General features: G+C 42.4%; 2 protein-coding genes across 2 annotated transcripts in view; one reads left to right on the plus strand and one right to left on the minus strand.

Annotated features, from left to right (window-relative positions):
- vwa8 (von Willebrand factor A domain containing 8) overlaps positions 1 to 2,703 on the minus strand; it is a 123,115-nt gene extending 120,412 nt beyond the window's left edge. Inside the window, exons 1-3 of the mRNA XM_083997034.1 lie at positions 2,452 to 2,703; positions 638 to 715; positions 399 to 529 (exon numbers count right to left, since the gene is read on the minus strand). Coding sequence (XP_083853160.1) covers positions 399 to 529; positions 638 to 715; positions 2,452 to 2,590 — 348 coding nt within the window. The 5' untranslated portion in view covers positions 2,591 to 2,703. The remainder of the gene's footprint in view (positions 1 to 398; positions 530 to 637; positions 716 to 2,451) is intronic.
- A 3,345-nt stretch (positions 2,704 to 6,048) lies between these two features.
- The window catches only part of dgkh (diacylglycerol kinase, eta), an 84,421-nt gene continuing 65,315 nt past the window's right edge, over positions 6,049 to 25,154 (plus strand). Inside the window, exons 1-2 of the mRNA XM_083997039.1 lie at positions 6,049 to 6,054; positions 20,768 to 20,878. The gene's annotated coding sequence lies outside the window, so the exon portion shown is untranslated. The remainder of the gene's footprint in view (positions 6,055 to 20,767; positions 20,879 to 25,154) is intronic.

The following is a 25,154-nucleotide window of genomic DNA, read 5'->3' on the forward strand; positions in this document are numbered from 1 at the left end:
AATAGCTTGCACCGACAATTAAAGGTAACAAACCTACTGCTATGACTATAGGGATTATGGCAATGGGCCAATTTGCCAAAATGTTGTGTGGGATATTGACCAAACAAATGTTCATTGTTAGGAGAATCATTCTGTACAAATCTAAAACATCTGAAGTAACCATCCATAATGACCAGAATAGAACATTAACCATCTGAAGGACATTTTATGTGGAATTTTATTCAACTAAGGATGTTTGATTTATTGAAAATAAACAGTTTTACACACGTTTGTACAACTCTGTCAACTTATTGTGTCCATTAACACTTTAAATAATATCTAAGACTGGGATTTGTTTCCATTTTAATATAGTTTTTCATGTAATTGAGTATATATATTCTCTATGTTTGTGTACTCACGAGGTACTGCATGGCTATGGAGCGTCTCAGAGGTCCCGGAGGACCAATGAGGAACACGTCCTGTCCTAAAAGGTCTTTCTGCATAATCCATCGTAGGTGCTGAGCCACCGTCTGAGGGAGCGAGTCTGAAACTGGTGAAGAAAGACAAAAAACAAAGACTGAGTAAATATTGTTTTACACCTGCTGTGTTTTTCTTTAATTTTAAATATTTACAAGTCAAAGACGGGAAAGTTACACACTGTGTTTGACAGGAACGAGCTCTGGGTTCTGAGGTGTTTTGAGTTTGTAGGTGATCTCTCCGATTTTCACTGTGTCGCCTGCAGAAAGGAGAAGAAACAAATACATGAGTCTTTCAAACCAACTTAAAGGACATTATCAGATTCACTCACTCACTATATCATCAACCTCACTTTTACTTCTCCTATCGTTAAAGTTAAAATGTTGCTGTTCAGCAAAGAAACCATTTGTTTACCAAGATGGACCTGTTTATCTTAACTAAACAAACATGGCCGCCAAATTAACATATGCCTGCTCCTCAGTTACAACACAAGTTTAAGGCATTATTACTGTTACTTGAATGAACACACCACTGCAATATACTTAAGACTGGAAATATCTTCAAATCAGCAGGAAGTGTTGTCAGTTTTCTTCTATTTCCATCATTTTTTTAGTTGTAAATTAGTAATTTATACATGGATTTTTGTCTGTGGAGGTGATTAATAGACAATTTAGGGCCATTGATAAAGCAATTTATTACAGCTTTTATTAATGTTGTCTCATCTGGAAGTAACAACGGTTAAACATTTGTTGTTTTAATCCAATTTAGCTTCCAGTTAATGACTTAACATGGTTGAATAGCCTATATGATGTTAACCTTTCACCTATTGGCTAAACAAAGGTGTTAGACACTTCAGGCATTACTGTTATAATGTTTATAATAACACAACACACCACTGCAGCACACTACATATATTTAAGGATGGAGCGGAATCTGAACAACCTGGAAATATCATAAAAATCAGCATAAAGTGTTGTCAAACAATCTGCAGTTTTCTTCTACTTCCATTCATTTTAAGTTGTAAATGTTAATAAGTAATGCACACATAGGTTTTTGTCTGTGGAGATGTGGTTTACAATTTGTGACCATTAATGAAGCCATTTATTACAGCTTGTATTAAAGGATAATTACCGTTTTTTTTAACAATCTGGACCTTATTTCTAGCATAAAATACGATCATTTACTCACCCAGATAACTTTGGTGTCATTACGAGTCAGGGCAGCGCAATGCAGCCTCTAAATAACACATTATCTGCAGAGAAACTCCTTCATTTCATCAATATTTAGTTCTGATAGGCTAGTGCTATTCCCCTCTGAGTCCGGGGTTAGCTGTTATCAACATCCGGGGTCTGTAGGTTGACCTACTGACCTCTGACCTGGATGATGTCATCTTTGAGCGCCACGCACATTAAAGATACGACTTGCAATGACACCAAAGTTATCTGGGTGGGTAAATGATCGTATTTATGCTAGAAATAAGGTCCAGATTGTAATTATCCTATAACGTTGAACGGACTAGAATATAAACTTTATTTGTCTGAAACCAAAGGGTAACAGAAATGTATCAACACCACCTTTTAAACACACACAAGACATTTAAAAAAGACCTAAACATTTGTTATTTTAAACCACTGTAGCTACTATACTTCTAGCTTCTAGCTGACACAGTAAAATGACTTGACACAGTTGAATATATCTGATGTTAACCTTTCACCTATTAGCTAAACTAACGCGTTGTTCACATTCCCAGGTCAAAGTCACGTTGAATGTTAATCACACAGTTGTCACCTCATTGTGTTCATTCAGAAAAACTTTAATTATTATCACCAAACAGCCGCTAATGGTTTCACCTCAGCCCCAAAACATCTGGGCTGATTATTTTTGCATTATCATACACATAAATAAATGTTCTGGTTCCGCTTTAAAAACGAGCTTTTTATTCTATTGTGCTTGTTTTTTTATGACTTTCCTGACTGTCTCAAGTGTAGTTGTTACCTGAGGACGTGTTGAGCAGTTTGACCTCATGGCTCCTCCACATCCAGCCGTCTCTCCCCAGGACACATCCCAGAATATTCCGCATCCTCCGGGCAGCGACGGCGGCCGAAGAGCCGCGACACAAGATCTGGCTGTGCATTTTTAATTTAAATAAAAAACTATTTAGTTAACATTCAAAACATAGTGAATAAGATATAAAGTCCTGAAGCCTAGTTGTGCAGCTCTGTTCACATTTCATAACAACTGTCAGCTCATTCTGTCGGCGGGGGAAGATAATAACAGTGGGACAAGCCGGTCCGGAACTAAAGTCTTCCGGAGCGCTTTGTTGACCAGTGTCTCATTGGTTCCGGTGTATTTTTTTTTCTTTTTTTTTTTTCTGACACACAAATATAAAACGTTTCTTTACTAAATAGAATTAAATTGGTGGTCCTGAATTTAAGTCTAAAGTCTTCTGGAGCGGTTTGTTGAACCAGCGTCTTCTGATTAGTTCCGGTGTTGTTTTTACATCAAAACCAAGTTTCTGACACTAAAATATTAAGCGTTTCTTTACTAAAGTGACTTAAATAGCCCAATAAATTGTATTATATGATTAATGACACTTTTTTTTAGCGAAAAAATAAAATAAAATGATATAAAATAGAATAAAATGTATATTCTAGTGCAAAAAATATGCATATAGCTACTATATAGACTACAATTTAGGATTTATACAATATAATAAAACTGAATAGAACAGAGATAGAAGATATTTTATAGGCCTATATATATATATATATATATATATATATATATATATATATATATATATATATATATATATATATATATATATATATATATATATATATATATGCAGGTATTATCTTCACTTGAATCAACAAATATGAATCAATACATTCACTTATATATATATATATATATATATATATATATATATATATATATATATATATATATATATATATATATATATATATATATATATATATATACTGTATATACAGTATATATATATATATATAGCCTATACTGTATATATGAATGAATACATACGGTAAGTGAATGTATTGATTCATATTTGTTGATTCAAGTGAAGATAATACCTGCAGAAGCCTGGATGGACCAAATTAGATCAATCGACATGGTGGGAAATAGCTACTGTAGATCTCATTAAATTAGATTTAAACGGTGGATAAATAGATGACGTCATTCAAACTCCTCTCACATTCCCCTTATTAGACCCACTCACTCACTCACTCACTCACGTGCACGCCAGGCGCGCACATCTATATAGCCTATGGCCTAAGCACCACACACACACACACACGCACACACGCACATGCACACAAACCTCCCTCGAGAGTGAGTGAGTGAGTGTGTTGTGTTGTGTTGTGTTGTGTTGTGCGTTTAAGCGGGTTTGACATTTATCACGTGGAGCGCTGATGGGCTCGGCCTCTGGAAGAAGGAGCAGGAGGAGGAGGAGGAGGAGGAGCAGCGCTGGAGGAGGTGTGGTGGTGGTGGTGGTGTAGTGGAGGAGGAGGGAGGAGGACGAGGAGGAGGAAGGAAGCCGAATTAAATCCCGTCTTTTCAGCGCGGCATATGAGCGGAGAGAGGGCAGCGAGGCAGGTTGTGAATGTGAATTCCTCCACCTCTCCTCCTCTCCTCTCTTCTCCTCTCCGTGATCTCGGTGGTTTTCTCTCCGCGGACTCTCAGCTGTGGGACTATGGAGGATGTTATCTACCCCTACACCCGCAGCCCGGCCTGGGAGGAACTGGTCAGTACCAACTCAGCTCTGGACACTTTTTTTTTAAATTTTAAATCGGCTTCCGACTCAGTTTCTCCCCAAAAACACAGAAAGTCTGATTTATTATTATTATAATTAGCTATTAATAATATTATGATCATTATTAGGCTACAGCGTGTTCCTGTCTGTGTGTAGTGGAGTTTGGAGTTGCTTCATCCTCTCCGTCTCCGTCTGCACTGATTTCCTCTTTTTACCGTGGAGGAGGATTATACGAAACCCGTTAAAACGTCACTTTATAACGATTTAATCTCATTTTCTTTAATTTTTTTTTATTCCCGGTGAAGCTACAAAGACAAAAGTATAGTGACGGCGTTTAAGTCATTTCCACTAAAAGACTCCGGATTGATGCGTAACTCGATTTCCTTCCTTGGATTTAATGGACAACTCTCCGGGGCTGGTTGTGTTTATTCTCATATGAAAGAGGACTCCCTCTGCTTTTCTTCTCCTTCTTTTTCGTCTTCTCTCCTTTTTCACCTCTCCTCTTCTCTTTTTCTTCTTGTTCCTCTTTCTTTCCTTCTTCTGTCATTTCCTTTAAAAAAAATCCCACTCCTGTTTCGTCTTGCCCGCTGAATGGAAATTTATCTCAACTCCTCTCACGTCGTTAAGTGACACTTAGCTACATAAATAATAATCATTTATCAAGATTATTATTGAGGTTATTATAGGCTACTACACTATAAAAAATGATCTTGTGAAACAAATGGCTTATATGCATATAGGCTATATAGCGAGGCTATTTCGAATAGATAAATAAATAAATAGCCTATACTGCCTAGCTACAGTTCATTTTCCTGTTGCACAGTAAAGTAAAACATGATTATCGATTATTTTATTCTACAGACTGCATCCTTGAGCTCTAATCTTTTTTTTTATTATTATTAATTTGTTATAATGTTATTTCTAATGGTGATAAATATTAACAGCAGCAACAGTTTGTGCAGTTTAATAATTAGCCTTCTACTACATTACAGTTGTAAATCAGAGTAGTTTGCATGAGGGGAAGCAGCCGCTAGGGTCTGACCGGGACTCGGACATGTTCCACCGGCTGACGGAGGGGGTGAGGCGGTCTCTCCCTCTCTCCTTCTCTCCCTCCCTTTCTCTCCCTCTTTTACTCTCTCCCTCCTTCTCCGTGACCGTCAGCCGAGCAGGGACCGAGGAGAGGAGAGGAGGAGGAGGAGAGTGGAGAGTGTCGGTATAGTGGTGTTTTTAGGGGGAGTGGGTTTGGTTTAAACGCTGCTGCTGCTCAGTCAGTGCTCGCTGTGTGTGGTGAGGAGCTGGAGCTGGAGCGCCATCCGCGACATGCTACAATCCCTATGCGTTTACCAGCAGCCCACACACACACACCGACCCAGACACACACACCGACAGAGACAGAGATGACAGCCAGGAGAGACGCGTCTCATCCGGCAGCGTTCAGCAGCAGCAGCAGCAGCAGCTCCTCTCGGCTGCAGCAGGAGAGGAAGGGAAAGGGAGGAGCAGCAGCAGCAGCAGCAGACCGGGCCAAGGCTCACCACCACCACCACCACCACCACCCTAACCCCGACTGGTTTTCTTCTCCTCCTTCCTTCCCTCGACAGGAGCCGGAGGAGAAAGGGCCAACAACAACGGTGGCGGTGGGGGCGGTGTCTGCAGCGGGGATCCATGCCCATGTGGTGGGCGCTGCTGCTGTGGCCGGACCAGGATCAGGACCGGGATCAGTCGCTGCTGCAGGGGACGAGTCCTCCGACAGCGACGCGGAGCAGGAAGGCCCCCAGAAACTCATCCGGAAAGTCTCCACCTCCGGCCAGATCAGGAGCAAGGTAAGACCCCCCCCCCTCACCTCCACCTCCTCCTCCACCGGCTGCATGGCTCTTTTGTCTCTCTCGCTGTTTGTACATGGATGTGTGGGTTTGGATTTCACCGTGTGGCTGCTGTGTGTTGTTGTTGTGGTGCTGAGCAAGGCACTGATTGACTGTGAACTCTTATATGGTTGTCTAGTGTCTAATAATAAGACTATTATTAATAATAATAAGACTTTATTACAGTAAGGACACAATCAGAGGTCCATAGGGACTAGAAGAAATACATAAAAGACAGATAATAACCTATCACTGTCTTTACATAACTTGTTGTATGTCACTGGAGCCTATGTCAAATTAACTGTCACTTTGCGGTATGTCTTTGCTATGTTAAAGTCCTATTGTCTATATTCTTCTTTTTCTTTTGTGTCACTGTTGTCATATGTGTTTTTTATTGTCTATATTTTAATGTTATAGGCTACTCCCCCTCTCCCTTGCCCCTTATATTAGGAGGTCTTTCACCTCCTACCAGGCCATTGCCTTAATAAGAATGTATTCTTAGCAATTCTTGCCTGGTTACTACTAGCCTACTACATACTGCTGAGGAGTAAACATCCCTATCCTCTGCTCCTCCATGATGATGATGAGGCTGCAGAGCTGCATCCTCCTCATCCACACTCACTCAGACATTTTCTGCACCAGAGCAACACAGAGAGAAACTTGTTAAAACCTGTTGCTGCAGTGTGAATAAGTTGCAGTGCAGCAGCAGCAGCAGCAGAGAAGAAGCTGCAGAGCTACAGTTGTTCTGATCAACAGGCCTCACTCAGCTGCTGCAGGGATTTTATTATTAGCCTATTTTTTACATATTTAGTTTTTCCACCTGTTTATTCAGAGCAAAGATGCAAATTAAAGCACCACTAAATGGCAGCCTGTGTTAATCATCATCATTTAAGATGGACCAAATTATTAATTAATATGTTGATGGAGAAAATAACTGGCAGATTCATCCGTAATGAAGGACAGACATTTAGTTGGAGCTCTAAACGAAGGTGCATCCATTAACTGAGCACCTGTTTTTATCATTAACTCATAATTTCAATACAGAATGTTGTTTTTACCCCTAAAATTTCATTCTAACTCCATTTTAAATGCATTTTATGGTGAAAAAAATGCATAATTATATCTTTTTTATGATGTATCTGTCAATATAAAGTATAAACAGGCAATGAGAAACAGTTTGAAACAGTGTTTTAACCTATAATGTCTAAAAAAAGAACCTAAAACAAGGTGTTTTAACCTGTAAAACTCAGGGCTAAAGAGCTGCAGCATGTGTGTGTGTGTGTGTGTGTGTGTGAAGGGAGGGGGGCTCAGTAATAAGAGGATGCTGCATGTGCTGCTGCTGATTCCTCCCTCTGACACCTTAGCTCTCTTGGCCCACTTATCTTTTACACGGTAAATGAGTGCCATCCTCCCACACCAATGGATCCACTTAATTATTGACTGCTCCACTCCACCCCACCTGCATTATTCAGCAGCACGGGTGCTAGTGGTGTGAGTGTGTGTGTGTCGGGGGGTATATTTAGAGATCGGGGGCAGTAGAGGGACAGCTTGTCATGCTATTCTTATGCAAATGCCCCCCCTACACACACACACATACACACACATATTCACAACCATAGTGTAGTGCACACTACAGCGCTGCAACAGTACAGTAAATCCAATACATTCATCAATATTTTTTTTTTGTCTTTAGATGATAAATGCTGTTGTTGTTTTAGAGGCTGATGCAGCAGATAGATAGATAGATAGATAGATAGATAGATAGATAGATAGATAGATAGATAGATAGATAGATAGATAGATAGATAGATAGATAGATAGATAGATAGATAGATAGATAGATAGATAGATAGAAATTGAATACAAGAGGAAATATATAATAAAATATATCCTACAATGTCTAAAACAATAAAATATACACTACTGTACATCATTTAAATATGATTGGCTATAATACTTGTGCAAAATGGCCAAAACATAATTTAAAAGCGAGGTCTGTTGTTGTGTTTTGGACATATCTCTGTCTATGTTCACCTCCTACAGAAGGTTGAGGAGTGAAACAGTCTGATTGCCTGTGTGCCAGATGTTTGGTTCTTTAACTGGATGAATGATTAAGTGAAAGCTGTGATTGATTGATTGATTGATTGATTTTCTGTCAGTTTTACAGCGTCATGGTGATGTGGCTGCAGGTTACAGCAGGCTGATGTAATAATATAAGAGTATAAGTGTAAACACAGCAGCAGCAGCAGCAGCAGCAGCAGCAGCTCGTGTTTGGTGAAATTTCCTGCAGGACGGTTTATTGTGAGTTGATTTTTCCACACATGCACGCACTCTTTACTCACCTGTCGCCTCTGAAGTTCCAGTTGCAGGAGTTTCACAAGTGTTGCTGTGAGTCACGGTGACACACACACACACGCTGCAGTACAGATGTGTGTGTGTGTGTGTGTGTGTGTGTGTAAAGTGATGGGATGGCTAATCTGCCTCTATATGAGCCTCTATGCTGCTGCGATCACACTGGTATAAAGCACTTGTGCTGTAATTGTATCAGTGTGTTTAGCATGTTGACGTTGTGCTAACAAAGGTCTCAGGGTTGTTGTTGTGTATGTGTGCGTGTGTGTGTGTGTGTGTGTGTGTGTGTGTGTGTGTGTGTCTGTGTCTGTGTGTGTGTGTGTGTATGTGTGTGTGTGCATGCAGAGAGTTACTAATGGATCATGCAGGCACTGACTCACTGAGTGTTGTTCCACTGGCTTGTTTGCTCAGCTCTGGACTGTGTGTGTGTGTGTGTGTGTGTGTCTGTGCATGTGTGTGTGTGTGTGTGTGTGTGTGTGTGTGCGCTTGCCCATCACATCGTCTATGTCCATCCCTCTCTCTCTCTCTCTCTCTCTATGTCCACTATCTCTGTGGTTCTTTGGTTGCTACAGGCAACCACATCTTTCGTCCCCTTATTGACCGAATCCATGACGATGCAGCTGGTTTGGTTGAACACAAGACGACGATGTGCTCGCTCTTTGTTTCCATTTAGTTTAGTTTTCTTTTTTTTTTGCATTTTTGCATTTTTCCAATCTAGAAAAACAAAAACATGTCAGTAAATCAAAGTAGCGGAGGAGAGAGAGAGAGAGACGGGGACGATGTGCCAGCAAGTTTTCAGAAATAACAACAACTCATGTGTCTAAGGCAGCACAGAAAACACACATATAGCAGCTTTAAGTGATTTAAGGCCAGACACTACAGGCAAAAACACTGTTTTTCATGCACATTTGGGGCTATTCTTCTTCCTTAACATGTATTATTTCAGAAAAGTGGAAAGAAATTGTAGAAAATCCACATTAAGGTTTTTATTTTACTTCATTTTGTCTCTTCTGTCAGTAGATTTCTCCTAAATTCACCAAAAGTTAGTCTGACCCATGTCATGTCAGGTATCATTGTAAAGCTCTCTCTCCTGAACAATGATGTAGGCTCTAAAAACTGTAATCTCCTTCGTATCAGCAACCAATCGTAAAAGTAGGATTTACATTAACAATCTATGGAATTTTACAGTACAAGTCTTTAAAGGCCGTTTTCTCAAAATGAGTTTTCCCTCAGACTCTGAGCTTCAGACACCAAACCTTCCAGTTTGATCCCTTTCTATATTCTGAAGGTTTTTACAGAGGGGATTGTTGATATATCATCCACAGCCTGATTTATACAACATTTTATTCCTAAAAACATGGCGAAATTAGATTTTTTTTTTAGGGCTGGTGACAGTATTTTCTCATTTACAAAGTGATAAAAAGAGATATCCAGAATCCCCTCTGTAAAAACTTCTGACTCTAATATGTCAACAAAATAAAACAATAATTTTGAAAGTAGCTTTATGCATTGTTCAGATTTCGGTTATGGAAATGTATGCAAATTTGCGCATATTTCATTACATATTGCCTCATTTACATATTTAAATATAACATTTGACGAAACTTGTAATACAAAAAATATTTGTCTTAATGTAAGTGATAAACTTGGGAAGTTTCATGGTGATATCTGTTAGTTTAAATTTCTACCCTATTCACCTGTAGTGTCTCAGCTTAATGTTCATCATGTTTTATGGATGTGATGAAGATGGTTCATGAAACATCTTCTCTGCAGTCAGACGGTCTGTCAGCTCACATCACCGCTGCCATTAGTGGTTAAGTTTTTCCCGTTTGTTGATGCTGATGTTGACGTTGATGCCTCTGCTGCTGACGGCCGTTTATAAAGCCATCACGGCCCGATCGATATATCGGACGGCAGCTGTGTGTGTGTGTGTGAGGACTTGTTGTCTTTATTGAATGAGCGGCAGCTGATGCAGAGACGAGATGAGACCGATCTGATCTGAGATCTGTGCTGTCGGCTGCAGAGTAAATGGAGGGAACTTGATCCTCCATCATATGCTGCACATCAAGCGTTTGTCATGTAGTCGATGGAGCAACTCGAAGCCTGTTTGTTGCTGTGAGTGCTCTTCATCCATTAAGCTCTTTAATTACAATAAGATAGATACCTGCTGGATTCACATGGCTCCACTGTCTCAGCCTCCTCACTGCGTGTGTTGTGCGTTGTGTGTTGTTGTTGCTGCAGAGGAGAGCGTACAAACTTGTGACTAATGCTGTAGCTGTGTGATTGAAAGCAGAGCTGATGGCTGGAGCTGCTGCTGCTGCTGAGACGGCACTCGCTGCAAACCAGAGAATAATCCAGAGCAGATAGAGGAGATAGAGTTATATCCAGGGTGAGACGCTCTGTGACTTCAGACCAAGGTTATTATTATAGCTCTAAAATGTTCATTAGTTTTTATTTTTATTTAGTTTTTTGGTTTAGTTTGCTTTTTTATTCCAGTTTAGTTTTAGTGAGTTCAACAAGTGATGAAGCAGTTTTAGTTTAATTTTTATTTCGTCTTAGTCTGAGTTTTTCAGGTTTTAGGAGAACGCCTCTGAAGATGAACTTCTACATTTGTGGGATTTTTCCCTTTTAGTTGCATCCCATAATGTTCCCATCTGTGTAACTTTTTCCTGCGAAATATGACTGAAGGCACGTGGAGATGAGTTTAGGGCTGCAACTAACGATTATTTTCATTATTATATATTATTACAATTACGTAAATGATCAGTTGATTAGTTGTTTGGTCAATAAAAATTTTAAAAAAAAATGGTGAAAAACATCAATCAGTGTTTCCCAAACCACGACGTCCTCAAATGTCTTGTTTTGTCCACAAACCAAAGAGAGACTCACTTTATTGTCATAAAGGAACAAAGAAACCAGAAATATTCACATTGAAGAAGCTGGAACCTGAGAATCTGGACTTTTTTTCTTAAAAAAACGACTCAAACCGATTATTAGATTATCAAAATAGTTGACGTTACTTTTAATCATTTTTCATTTATCTATTATTGTTGGATTAATCGATTAATTGTTGCAGCTCTTCATGAGTTGACGACATAAGGAGCTAATAAAAAAAAAATGAATTGATAGTATTAATCGGTCAAAGTTCTTGTAATGGGTTAATGGTTAAACAGTTAATCATGTGCATCTCTAGCTGTGGCGTTTTCTTCCTGCAGCTTTAGACGTTTCTAAGAAAACTACAACTCAGCTGATGTTATCTGACATTCAGTTAAGTTATAGTTAGTTTTGCATTGTTCACTGGAGTTTTTATTTAGTTCTCGATTTTGGAAAGATTGTCATTCGTTGTTGTAACTAATTGTCTTTAGTTTTAGTGAACTTGAACTATAATAACCCTTTCTCTTGTTTTCTGGTGGATAAATCCTCCTGGAAGCTGTTGAATCTTTTTAACGTTTGTGCACTTGTTGTTTAATTTACATTTGCAAAGTTAATAGGCAAGAAGAAGCAAAAGGAGAAGGGAGGAACACGCCTTCCTCCTCCGAGTGCCGTGGGTTTTGCCCGCTCAGATGTCTTGCACTTCCTGTTGAGAAAGCGTGGGCAAACAAACCCTCCTCTGGAGGATTGTACTGAGACCGTATAGCACTCAAACAGGAAATTTGCCACTTGTTTTTTTTTTCTTTCTGCATTTAAAAGTTGCTTTTCATGTTAAAGTGATGCGATGATGAGAGGTTGTATAGAAAGAGAGCACAAGGGGAAACAAAGCTGCTGCAGCAATGACACAATGTGAAAGTTGAAGTCCACAAAGCTGGAGCTGAATCACCCACTTTGACACATGTATAACTACCCATGCATGTGGTCCGGTTGCACAAAGCGGATCACAGACAGAGGAATTACCCCCTTTCCCAACTGCACTGGATTGTAATTTTCCCATCACCGCGGTGAAATTTTTAGCATGTGGTGGGAGTCGGAGGAGGAAGGGGCGCAGAGTTACAATTACACCCAACAGAGAGAGGAGAGGACGATATGCCAAGAAGACGGCAGCAACAACAGGAGGAGGAGGAGGAGGAGGAGAGGACAGAGGACAGAGGACAGGGATGAGATCGGGAGGAAGAAGAGGAGGTTTGTAAAAAAAAAAAGCGGTGATTGTTCTGGCTCCACAGACGCTGCACAGAGTCTCAGTCACTCAGGAAGGATAAATGAGCTGCTAATGGAGGTTTAACTTTGTGGAATGAGGCCGAAGACAGAGGCTCCTCTCTCTCAGCATCAGCATCATCACCATCACCATCATCACCACGGATACAGCAGCAGCAGCAGCAGCAGTTTGTCCCGTCGGTCATGAGGTGATGGAGCAGGACGGAGATGGGTCGTCTCCTGGAGAGTGATGTGTGTAAGTCTTTGTGCGTTGTGTTGCAGCTACAAGGACGTAGATGTTTAGGAGAGAAAGAAGACGAGAGGTGGAGGCCGTACGTCGATGACCGAGGCCTGGCTGGAGGTTTAGAGTCGGTGTTTGTTGAAGTCGCACTCGCACATTTCAGGATTTCTGCTTCTTTATGTTCTTGCAAGAGTTAAATGAGATGATGATGATGATGATGACCGTGTTTCTTCAGTAAGAGACCGAACACAACGATCCAGGTCTGCATGGTTTAATTAGAAAAAGCTTCTATCTTCTATCCAAAGTGTTTGTGTTCCACAGATGGAGGATTTTTTTTGCTGTTGGGAGTTCAGTTTTAAAGCAGAAGTAAGCAGAATGTTTGTGTTAATATAAGTCTTAAATAGTTATATCTTCCGACAGCAATCACTTCTATAGAGTGTTTGGTCTGAAACACGGGTCTGTCAGTCACTCTGCTCTGCTCTGAGCCGAGGAGAAAACATTCCTTGTATCCTACAACCTTTATCCAATGAGGAGAGAGAACGGCATAAAGGGGCGGTCCTCTCAGTGTGTGCAGCCAAGGGATGCGCGTGAATGTGGTGACGTAGGGACGAGGGCGGGGACTGCTAACTCCATCGGCTGACAAGAAGTTAGCCAAAACCACCGGATCACTTACTTCTGCTTTAATTTGTAGGAGACAGGAAATGTGAAATGTGAAATGAAAGATTGATGCTGCTGTTTATTTCTGTATCTGTCAGTATCTGGCTGCAGTCAACAGGTAGTTAGCTTAGCTTAGCATAAAGACTGGAAACAGGGGGAAACAACTAGCCTAGCAGCTGTAAACCCACGTTTGACAAGAACACAAATAACCCTGCACAATTTTTTTTAATTTTTGATCAATACACCTTCAGTTTTTCATTGTTGAGATTATTACAAAGTTCCCATTTCATTTGAAACAAGACAGATTATCTGATGCTGAGCTGTGAAGTGATGGTTAAACTATAAAGGTTTGTTTTTTATTGGTGCAGCAGAGTCGTTTCCTTTGAGCTCAATAATGTTGATTTGTGAGGTAGTTTCCAGCTCTGTTCTCTCTCTTTAAAAAAATAAAATAGAAAAAATCTCCCACCTTTGCTCTTTGCAGTAAAACGGTTGTAAAACAATTAAGCTAACGAGAGAGGGAGGTGGAAAGTCAAGCATTTTTTATCAGATTAATTAGATAGAAACCTCAGTGAGGCCCAGAAGGGACGGCTAATTGGTTTAGGACACAGAGCAGTAAGAGAAAAGAGAGGTAGTAGGTAGAGAGACAGCTGTGTTCGAAATCATCCACTCATTCACTCACTCCCTATCCACTACACATACTACGGTCATTTTCTGAGCGTGGTTGCATCAGCAGATGCGCCAGGTGATAATGTGACGTAGGCAGACGCGCCAAGAATCATGTAGCCTAAACAAACCGGACACATAAAGATAAAATAAGAAAAACCAGACACTTGTGGGAACATTTGAGGATGTGATTCTGCGTGGTTGTGTGTTACTCGGACAATAAACTGTTGAAATATCATAAGTTTGGTTTGGTCAACTAGGCCTACTGTTGTGTGTCCCGACCGTGAGCTGTGGCTATTAGCTTAGCTCGTTAGCTCGTATTTAATATTCTACTACAGTTTCTTTATTAGATTGATTTATTGCTGCCTGTTATTGTTGGGATGCTGCTGTCCAACTCCTGCTGCTCAGGCAAACGGAGCGAAGGCAAATACGTCTGAGGAGTTTACTGGTAAATAACCTAAAGAAATCGTAGCTAACATGCTAATTAGCTTGCAATTCTTCTCTGGCAAAACACGACCACATTGCATTGTGGGATACGGGAGTAGAAAGTAGTGTATATCGCTTGTTCACTCAATTTTGCGGTGCATTGTGGGTGTTTCATCCACTGGATGAAATTAATCACGGAGAATTCGAACAACACTACAAAATGGCGAACACACTATATAGTGCATTACATCCGTGATAGGGGGCGATTTAGCCTACAACACAGCTTGTTAGTATGAAGCAGCCTGTTGTAGCTGGAGCTGAAGTTCATGTTGCAGTCCAGTGTGAAGCAGCTGTGACTGTTTGTCTGCGTATCGTCAGACAGAGACACGACCCGCTGCAGTCCACCAACCAACCAACCAACCAACAGCTGCTGGACTCATTGGAATCACCCGAGCCTTTGTCCATTGTATAAGTGTGTGCGTGTGTGTGTGTGTGTGTGTGTGTGCTGTTTTAGCTGTGTGTTTGTGTCACGCTGTCAGCAGCGGGGCTCAGTGTGGGTGTACGTACACGCCGCGGTGCTGCTCAGGTTACTCATTCCTGCTCTGGCTCAGTCAGGACTGTGTCTCACTATTTAGCAGCAGCAGCAGCACGGAGGCAAAGCACGGAGGCAAAGCACAGTGAGTGAGCGACTATTTATAGATCACTTCTGGCCTACTTGGCAACAGGAAGGAGATGAAGACAAGGAAAGGAACTATGGAGGCCAAGGAGGGACAAAATAGAAAATAGAACATCCAACTGGAGCAAAGTCACTTAGTTCTGCTGCTGCTGCTGGACAGACACTCAGAGTTTGAAAGTTTCTCCTTTTAGACAAAAACTCTGAATAATAAATGATTCACTTCCACAGAGAAGCCTGGTTTTAGTCACAGTGGCTGCAGCTTCATCTGTCAAAATGAAGAAAACACACATAAAAAAATGCAAATGTTAAATTCTCCCACTTGAGATGTTTGGGTGTAGTTCCTCCCTCCCAGAGCAGCAGAGCCTCAGCTCAGCTCTTCATGCCGTGGATTCCTCCACATGTTGCTGCTGAAACGTTTCCTCAGAGACTCGGTCGGCTGCTCCGTGTTGACGATATCTGCAGATCCAGTCTGATGCGTTAGATGTTTGAGCTGCTGCCGCTGATCTGAGGTCAGGAGGTCATGTTGATGATGATGAAACCATGAGACGACTTTAGCTGCTGTTGTCGGTCGTCCATGCATGATGAGCTCAGGGTTGGAGGTTTGTCTGCTCATCACAGTTATAAAGAGTGACTGATGCATAAACATCTACTTTTATACTGTTGGAGCTTTAATACAAACATCTACCTTTATTTTGAAGGAGCTTTAACACAAACATCTACCTTTATTTTGAAGGAGCTTTAACACAAACATCTACCTTTATACTGTATGGAGCTTTAACACAAACATCTACCTTTATTTTGAAGGAGCTTTAACACAAACATCTACCTTTAGTTTGAAGGAGCTTTAACACAAACATCTACCTTTATTTTGAAGGAGCTTTAACACAAACATCTACCTTTATACTGTATGGAGCTTTAACACAAACATCTACCTTTATTTTGAAGGAGCTTTAACACAAACATCTACCTTTAGTTTGAAGGAGCTTTAACACAAACATCTACCTTTATTTTGAAGGAGCTTTAACACAAACATCTACCTTTATACTGTATGGAGCTTTAACACAAACATCTACCTTTATTTTGAAGGAGCTTTAACACAAACATCTACCTTTATTTTGAAGGAGCTTTAACACAAACATCTACCTTTATTTTGAAGGAGCTTTAACACAAACATCTACCTTTAGTTTGAAGGAGCTTTAACACAAACATCTACCTTTATTTTGAAGGAGCTTTAACACAAACATCCTGAACCTTTAGCTGCAGGATTTAATGCATTGCACTGTTGCTCTGTGATTGGCTGAATTCGATTGCATGCATAAAAGGGTGAACAGAGGTTCCTAATAAAATGTGTATTCAGTGTGTGTGTGTGTGTGTGTGTGTGTGTGTGTGGTTGTGCAGCAGCAGCTCTTGTTGTTGTGTAACGAGTGGATTCTCCAGCAGCTCAGTTACTCTGTGTGTGTCTGCGTCAGTCATGAGACGCTCATTAAGCTTCTCAGTCGTCCTCACGTCGGGTTGGATTAACTGTCCAAGCAGCAGCTGACTGTACAGCCCACCGTGTGTGTGTGTGCGCATGTGTGTGTGTGTGTGTGTGTGCATGCTCACGTGAGTATGCATGTGTTGCAAGGGAAGCACCATCATCATCATCATCATCATCAACAGCAACAACATGCGGCCTTGTGTTTGTGCTCTGCTCTGCTCTGCTGAGGAGTTCCCCATGCAGCAGCAGCTCCTCGGGGCTCTGATGGCCGCCGACTCGGCTCGGCTCGGCTCGGCTCGGCTCTAAATGAGGAGATGACTTCATGTTTCAGTCCCACTCTCTCTGATTGTGGTGCAACTGGAGGCAAAAGCAAAAAAGCAAAAAGCAGAAAGCAGCCGAGGCCTTATAGGGAAGTGAGCATCGAGGTATTTCACCTTAATCCGTGGCAGGAATGTGGCCTTCAGGCCCGAACTCAGGAAGTGGAAGCAGGGAATTACTGTAACGTACGGAGGTGGATGCACACACGCACACACACACACGCACGGCCTGCTGGAGAAAAACCCACAATGTGTCCACTTCCTGTTGTGTGTGTGTGTGTGTGTGTGTGTTTTTGTTTTGTTTTTTTCAACCGTTCGCTGATCGTCTCTGTCAGAGTGTGTGATGTCGTTATAGTGATGCTGGAGCCATTCTGGTCCTTATAGAAGAAGAAGCTCCATCAAGGCCTCTCTGTCGTTTACTGCTCAGAAGAAGCTTAAAGGGATAGCTCAACATTTTTGGCAAATTGACCCATTGCCATAATCCCTATAGTCATAGCAGTAGGTCCGTTACCTTTAATTGTCGGTGCAAGCTATTTTTAGAACGGCGGAGCAGAGCCGTGAGCTGCTCAGAGCTATGCTACGGAGGCTCATGGGATTTCTTGGTTTCCCTCATCAAACTCAAATACACAATCCAACAACTCCACAACGCTCTGGTGGACAAGTTGTGACCTGCACATTCACCACGCTATGAGATAATAACACAACGTTACCAGACAGAGTTGTTTTAGAGGGAAATACAGAGACTGCTTGATGAAAAACTGTCCCTGAAGGCAACACACGTTTTATAAAACCTCCAAAAAAAATATTATTGAAGTGATTTCACTGGAGTAACCTCAGCTTGAACCAGTGTAAAAATCAGAAAAGCTCAGCGTCCCAAACTTCCCGACAGAGCAGAGATCGGCTCATCTGAACAACAAAACATGTTTCTGCCTCACTTACTGTGCCTCCGCTGGGATTCAGGCATGCAGCTACTTTTTATTATTATTGAGACATGTTTTGGGAAATAAAATCCTCACAGTGAGAAAAGTAAATTCACATCAGCATCTGTTTTTTTTTTTTGTTTGTCACGACTGAGGATTTTCCAAAGATCTCAAACTGTTTTCAGTGGAACTACTTTTTCCAAAAACAAACGCCTTAATAGATCAATGTGCAGATTATAGTTTCAGTCCAAAATGACGTCTTCATGCTTCTTGTTTTATCCAAATATTGAGACAGAAGTTGAATTTCCTGCAAAATGCAACAAAGAAAAGCTGCCAGGGCTCCAGACTAGGAGCACAGTTGCCCCCTAACTTAAGATTTTAGGAGCGCAAACAGAAAATATGGGGGTGCACACTGTGAATCGACTTGTACAGCAAATATTCACAGTAATGACAGATACCATAATCTTCAGTCATAGTCATAAGACATGAGACACATGGGGAATCTGGTTGTTACAGTAGCATGTAACATACAAGGTAAAAAGGTAGAAAAATATGCAATTATAGAGATATAAAAACAATGTAAGACAAACATATATAGTTATTTATATAAATGTTTCAGGAATATACACAGTTATTTACAAGAATAGAAGAAAAATGATCGCCCCTTGTGTTAAAAAACAAAAAACAAAGAAAAGCTGCAAATTTACTAGTTGCACTTGTGCAAGTAGATGAAAAATGTATTTGCACCGTCTCAAATTTTAGGGGCAAAATGGCTCCATTTAGGGGCAGACTGGACCCAGAGCTGTGTTTGGCTTTTTTCAGCTTGAGACATGACTGAAATGTATTATCTGAGATTATTTTATCATCAAAAACAGTTCATTTTCAACTCAGTGATGTGATTGTGTGTTGTAAACTGTTGTCGTCAGTGTGCTGCTGTGCCTGCAGGAACACAGAGATACTGTTGTCGTCATTATTGTTGACGGGTTGTGGTTGGAGTTTTCCACTATTTTTGGTTCCACCGTATAAAAAAAGTTTACAGTTGTGACCTGCCAACAACACACACACACACACATACACACATACACACACACACTGTCTTGTTTAAGGTGAACCGGCCCTTTAAGAGCCGATCCGTAACAACAGCAACAACACAACTTTAGTCTCAACAACAAACTTCACATCTCTTTAATAGTCTCTGTAATAATCTACGTGATCTCCTGCCACCACCACCACCATGCTTCTGTATATGCCAGTGTGTGTGTGTGTGTGTGTGTGTGTGTGTGTGTGTGTGTGTGTCCATAGTGAGGCTGTGTGTGTGTGTGTGTGTGCTGCAGCAGTGTGTTCTGTGTTTAAGTTGACACAGCTGGTGGGCAGGATGTCAGCTTCAGGCCTCTGTGTCTGTTTGTAATTCTCCCCTTGGAGAGCAGAGCAGCCTTCCTCCGCTATAAATAGGCTCTGTGTGTGTGTGTGTGTGTGTGTGTGTGTGTGTGTGTGTGTGTGTGTGTGTGTGTGTGTGTGTGTGTGTGTGTGTGTGTGTGTGTGTGTGTGTGTGTGTGTGTGTGTGTGTGTGTGTGTGTGTGTGTGTGTGTGCCCCACCTCTCCTCTTGTGTGCCCAGAGAGATTGATGTTCCCCCCACACAGCATTTCCGTGTGTGTGTGTGTGTTTTATCTTTTCCATGTCCACTGTTCCATGTCTCACTGTATTTGCTCTGTACATCCAGTGTGTGTGTTTGATGGTGGCCGTAATGATGATGAGTGTGTTGCACATGGAGTGACGCTCTGACTCGACATGACACACACACACACACACACAGGTTGTATCAGAGACAGGAAGTCCTCGTCTTCCCATCGTTCCTTAAAGGGATAGTTCAACATTTTGGCAAATTGGCCCATTGCCATAATAATCCCTATAGTCATAGCAGTAGGTTCGTTACCTTTAATTGTCGGTGCAAGCTATTTTTAGAACGGCGGAGCAGAGCTGCAAACTAATGGGATTTCTTGGTTTCCCTCATCAACCTCATCAAATACACAATCCAACAACTCCACAACGCTCTGGTGGACAAGTTGTGACCTGCACATTCACCAGGCTATGAGATAATAACACAACGTTACCACACAGAGTTGTTGTAGAGGGAAATTCATGCAAAACCACTGATGCACGTTGCCTTCAGGGGCAGTTTTTCATCAATGAGCCTCCGTAGCGTAGCTCTGAGCAGCTCGCAGCTCTGCTCCGCCGTTCTAAAAATAGCTTGCACCGACAATTAAAGGTAACGAACCTACTGCTATGACTATAGGGATTATTATGGCAATGGGCCAATTTGCCAAAATGTTGAACTATCCCTTTAAGCTCATTAAAAAAACCCATGTTACAGAGTTTCTCTCCTTCCTCCTCCTCGTCCTCTTCCTTCTTTCCTCTTCTCCTCTCTCCTTCTACGTCCATCACTCTTTTCTCTCTGAGGAGGCGGTTAGTGTGAGTGATGTGTGTTTACAGCTGTGTGTGTGTGTGTGTGTGTGTGTGTGTGTGTGTGTGTGTGTGTGTGTGTGTGTGTGTGTGTGTGTGTGTGTGTGTGTGTGTGTGTGTGTGTGTGTGTGTGTGTGTGTGTGTGTGTGTCCTTTCTTCTTCTTATTGCCCTATTCCACGTCTCCCATGCATAAAATTGGTGCCCACACACACACACACTTCTTTATCTCGACAGTTTCCTGTAGATAAATACAAGATGGGGTGAGATGCAACATGTGTGTGTGTGGTGTGTGTTTATGTGTGTGTGTGGTGTGGTGTTGCTCATGGTTTTCCCTCCTGTGTGTGTTTCCTCTCTGCAGACCAGTATAAAGGAGGGACTGTTGCTGAAACAGACCAGCTCCTTCCAGAGGTGGAAAAAACGCTACTTCAAGCTGAGAGGCCGAACTCTCTACTACGCCAAAGATGCCAAGGTAAAAACCTCCACCTCCACTTCCTGTTAGAGCTGCTGTCTGAGTTTACACTTCTGATCTCAGGAATAACATCTTTTAATCCGACAAAACACTGGTTCTTTAACTTCTGCAGTCAAAGTTTTACAGGAGGAGCAGCTTCACTCTTCATGTGTCGGTGTGGTGTGTTCATGTGCAGCCTGCAGCTTGTTAGCTTAGCATAAAGACTGGAGGGAAACAGAGCAACAGTTTGGCTTCTCACCTGAATAAAAGTGCAAACATATTGAATAGGCTTTGTACAATGTAGATGAAAAGAGAATCTGAATAAGCCACAGAATGAAGAAATAGAATAAAATAAAATATCTTTATCCATCTTTAAGAGACTAATCAAAGAAAATGGTTTTGTAATGAGTAGTGCCCATTGTCATAATCCCTATAGTCATAGCAGTAGATTCGTTTGTCGGTTGTCGGTGCAAGCTATTTTTAGAACGGCGGAGCAGAGCAGTGAGCTGGTCAGAGCTACGCTACGGAGGCTCATGGGATTTCTTGGTTTCCCTCATCAAACTCATCAAATACACAATCCAACAACTCCACGACGCTCTGGTGGACAAGTTGTGACCTGCACATTCACCACACTATGAGATAATAACACAACGTTACCAGACAGAGTTGTTTTAGAGGGAAATACAGAGACTGCTTCATGAAAAACTGTCCCTGAAGGCAACGCGCATCGGCGGTTTTGCATGAATTTATCTCTAAAACAACTCTGTCTGGTAACGTTCTGTTATTATCTCATAGAGTTGTTGGATTGTCGCTGATGCACGTTTTCCGACAGTTTCCCGGCAGTTTTTCAGCAAGCAGTCTCTGCATTGCCTCGTTCTAGAAATAGCTTACACCGACAATTAAAGGTAACGAACCTACTGCTATGACTATCCCTTTAAACTGCTAATCGATGCAAGCCCAGTTGAAGCTAAAGAACTCTTATTTTTCTTTCTTTGGTCGGTTTCAGGTTGAGAATTAATCCTAGTGAGACGGGTCCAGGCTTCAACACCCACGGGTCGGACCAGTTTTTAATTTTCAGGCCCGTTGAGAACTCTATAGTAGCTTTACAAAGACAGACGTGGCTCTGACTCGGCTTCTTGCCAGTGGAAAAGCAAACTGGTTCTTTGGAGGAGTGAGTTGAGAGTTGAACCGAACTAGCACCAGGTTCTTATTGGTGGAGAAGGGGGTAACTCAGCTGTTAACAGGCTGCAGCTGCCTGGACTGTAGTTGGGTTTTTCCTTCATATGTAACATGATCCATGTTCCTGAACCTCTCTGTCCCGACTCCCAGCTCCTGATTGGACTCTGTTTCATCTTCTTTAATCTTCTTCAACTTAATTTTCTTCCTCTGTTTCACATTAAAGACTTTTTTCTTTTGCTTTTAACCTTGGACCTCTCTCTTTCTAATCTAACCTCCCTGCTTTGGAACATGTTTGTGTGTCTGTACCTGTGTGTGTGTGCGTGCTCTAGTCCGGCAGTGCTCTGGCACGCTGGCAGGAGCGAGCGCTGCGCCGGGTGTCCAGGAGTCGCGTGTGCTGGCGAGTTCTGTCCGTGTGCTGGACGGGCGCTCGCCGCTCCCCCCCGCCTCTGGGCGCCAGCGGATCTGAGGAGGGACTAGTGAGAATCCGGGTCAGCAGCTCAGCTCAGGGTCTCCAGACTGTAAACTTATAGACTACAGCACCGCAGCTCAACGGCTGGCTGGGATAGAGACGGTGCTGCGTTCATGTCACACACAGTCACAAAGTGAAACTCATCACTCAGTACGTTTACATGGCAGCTGAAAAAAACTAATTATTGCCTTAATCCGACTAAAACTGGACAATTAAAGTGCATGTAAACGCGTTAGTCCGACTCATACCAGACTTCCCCAAATCCGACCAAAGGTACAGACACGGATACGGCACGTTGAGTTGAATCTGCCAGAATTTGCATAATCACGACTCGACCTCTGCTATGATTTAACCAGCACTAGTAGCTACTCTGAAGCTGGGAGGTAAGGGACACATGGAGCAGAGTTAGGCTGAATCCCATTTCACCACTTAGCCCCACCCCTCCGTTTTGTGCGTTTGAGTGTAGGGGTGCCCGCTAGGACAGAGGGGTAGGGGTAAGTGGGCTTTATACCCCTTCAAACGAAGATTTTCCAGAGGCACACTTCAAACGGAGGGGTATGACTAGTTTTCCAGAATGAATCTCGCGGCAACCGGCAGCGGTGGCTGTAAAACGAAAAGCTGTTTTATTTCCCGCTGTAGCGCTGTTATTACGTCACTTTATTAAAGGTGTTCAGAAATGCCCGTTTGTCCTGTTTGTCGCGCCTCCTTCCACGAGTTTCCACGAGTTGCCGCACGAGTTTACCCATCGTTATCAAGCGGGCGGGATATTCAATGTTTGGGACGAGACCGAGCTCCGTGTGTGTGTGTGTGTGTCTCAGACATTTGATTGACGGACGATGGATCCAATATCATTGGCTGATGAATCATGAGCAACATGACGCATAATTCATGCGCCTGCATTATCCAATGCGAAAAAAACGACCCCACTTTCATCCCGGATTTACTCAAAAATAGAATTTTGCACAAAGTTTGGGCTCCATCGTCTGATAGATGAGATATTACACTAATGTTAAGACCCACAGTGGACTTAAAATCAATTTTCCTTTCTGAACACCTTTAAGTTTTAATATTTTTTCATGCTAGAAAGTAACTGTGGAGCAAACCAGCGGCTCGTCACAGGTTGGCTTTCAACCCCTTTCCCTTGTAGCTCCGTTTCAAGGGGTAGGGGTATAGGGGTAAAAAAAGAGAAATGGGAAATCCTGCAGAGTTCCTCTTTAACCCTCTGAAACGACGCATATCTCCACCGATGTTGAGGAAGCGAACACCGTCAGTTGTTAGATTAAATTTTCCCTGTTTTATGTAAACTGGGACCAGTTTACATGTAACCGTACTGAGTGAGTTTCTGAGCTGACGACATGAATGCACAGAGTTTGTCACCGGCAGCGAGAAGTCGCCTCACGACCGTGACGGAGGAAAAGTCAAAAGTAGAATCAGTAAAACAGAGAGTTGTTGTTGTTGTTGTTGTTGAGGTGAAGATCAGTTTGTTCTCTCTCTCTCTCTCTCCGTCACGGTCGTCACGGTGACGGAGCTGCTGTAGATAATCGATAAGTTTCATTCTCCTCCACATGTCCATGCGCTCTGGTGTCTCCACGGCGACCGGGCCGGCTGTGCTGCCCTGAGCTTCAGACGCCTCGAACCTCCTCAACGATCCACCAGGAGGAGGAGGAGGCTGCATCTCAGCTGCTGCTCCTCTCCTCCTCTTCTCCTCCTCCTGTCCTCCTCCTCCTCTCCTCCTCCTCCTCCTATTCTCATGTCTCACTTTCTCTTTCTCTCCTCCTCCTCTCCTCTTCATCTCCTTCCTTATCCTCCCACTTTCTCTTTCTCTCCTTCACTTCTTTCTTCTTTTTTCTCTCCCTCTCCTCCTCTTGTCCTCCTTCCCTCTTCTCCCATTTCCCTTCCTCTTGTTCCCTCTCCTTGTCTTCTGTACTCTTAACTCCACTCCTTCCCTGGTCTCCCTTTCTTCTTCCCCCCACTCTCCTTGTTTCCTCTCCTCTTCTCTCTTTGTCTTTCCTCATCTCCTTGTCTCCTCTCCTCCCTTATCCTCTCTCCTCTTCTTGTTTCCTAGTCTCCTCTTGTTTTCCTCCCCTCCTCTCCTGTCCTGCCCCCTTATCTCCTCTCCACTCGTTTCCTCTCCTTATCTCCTATCCTTTTCATTCCACTCTTCTTCCTTGTCCTCTCCTCTTTTCTCCTTTCCTCCCCTCCACTCATCTAATCTCCCTTTCCTCTCCTTGTCTCCTCCTTTCCTCCGCTCTTCTGTTGTTTCCTCTCCTCCCCTCGTCCTCTCCTCTCGCTTAATCTCCTCCTCTCACCGCCTCCTGTTGTCTTCTCCTCATCTTGTTTCCTACTCTCCTCTTGTTCTCCTCCCCTCCTTTCCTGTCCTGCCCCCTTATCTCCTCTCCACTTGTTTCCTCTCCTTATCTCCTATCCTCTTTGTTCCTCTCCTCTCCTTGTCTCCTATCCTCTCCTATCCTCTCCTTGTCTCCTATCTTCTAAGCTCTACTCCTCTCCTTGTCTCCTCCTTTCCGCCCCTCTTCTGTTGTTTCCTCTCCTCTCCTCTTCTGGATCTTTGGGTTTCAGAGGTTCTGGACTCGTTGCCTTCGTCCATTCACTGTCAGCTTCCATTACAGCTGAGTGTGTGTGTGTGTGTGT

Source organism: Trachurus trachurus (assembly GCF_905171665.1).
Source record: "Trachurus trachurus genome assembly, chromosome: 21".
In the NCBI taxonomy this organism is placed as follows: domain Eukaryota; kingdom Metazoa; phylum Chordata; class Actinopteri; order Carangiformes; family Carangidae; genus Trachurus; species Trachurus trachurus.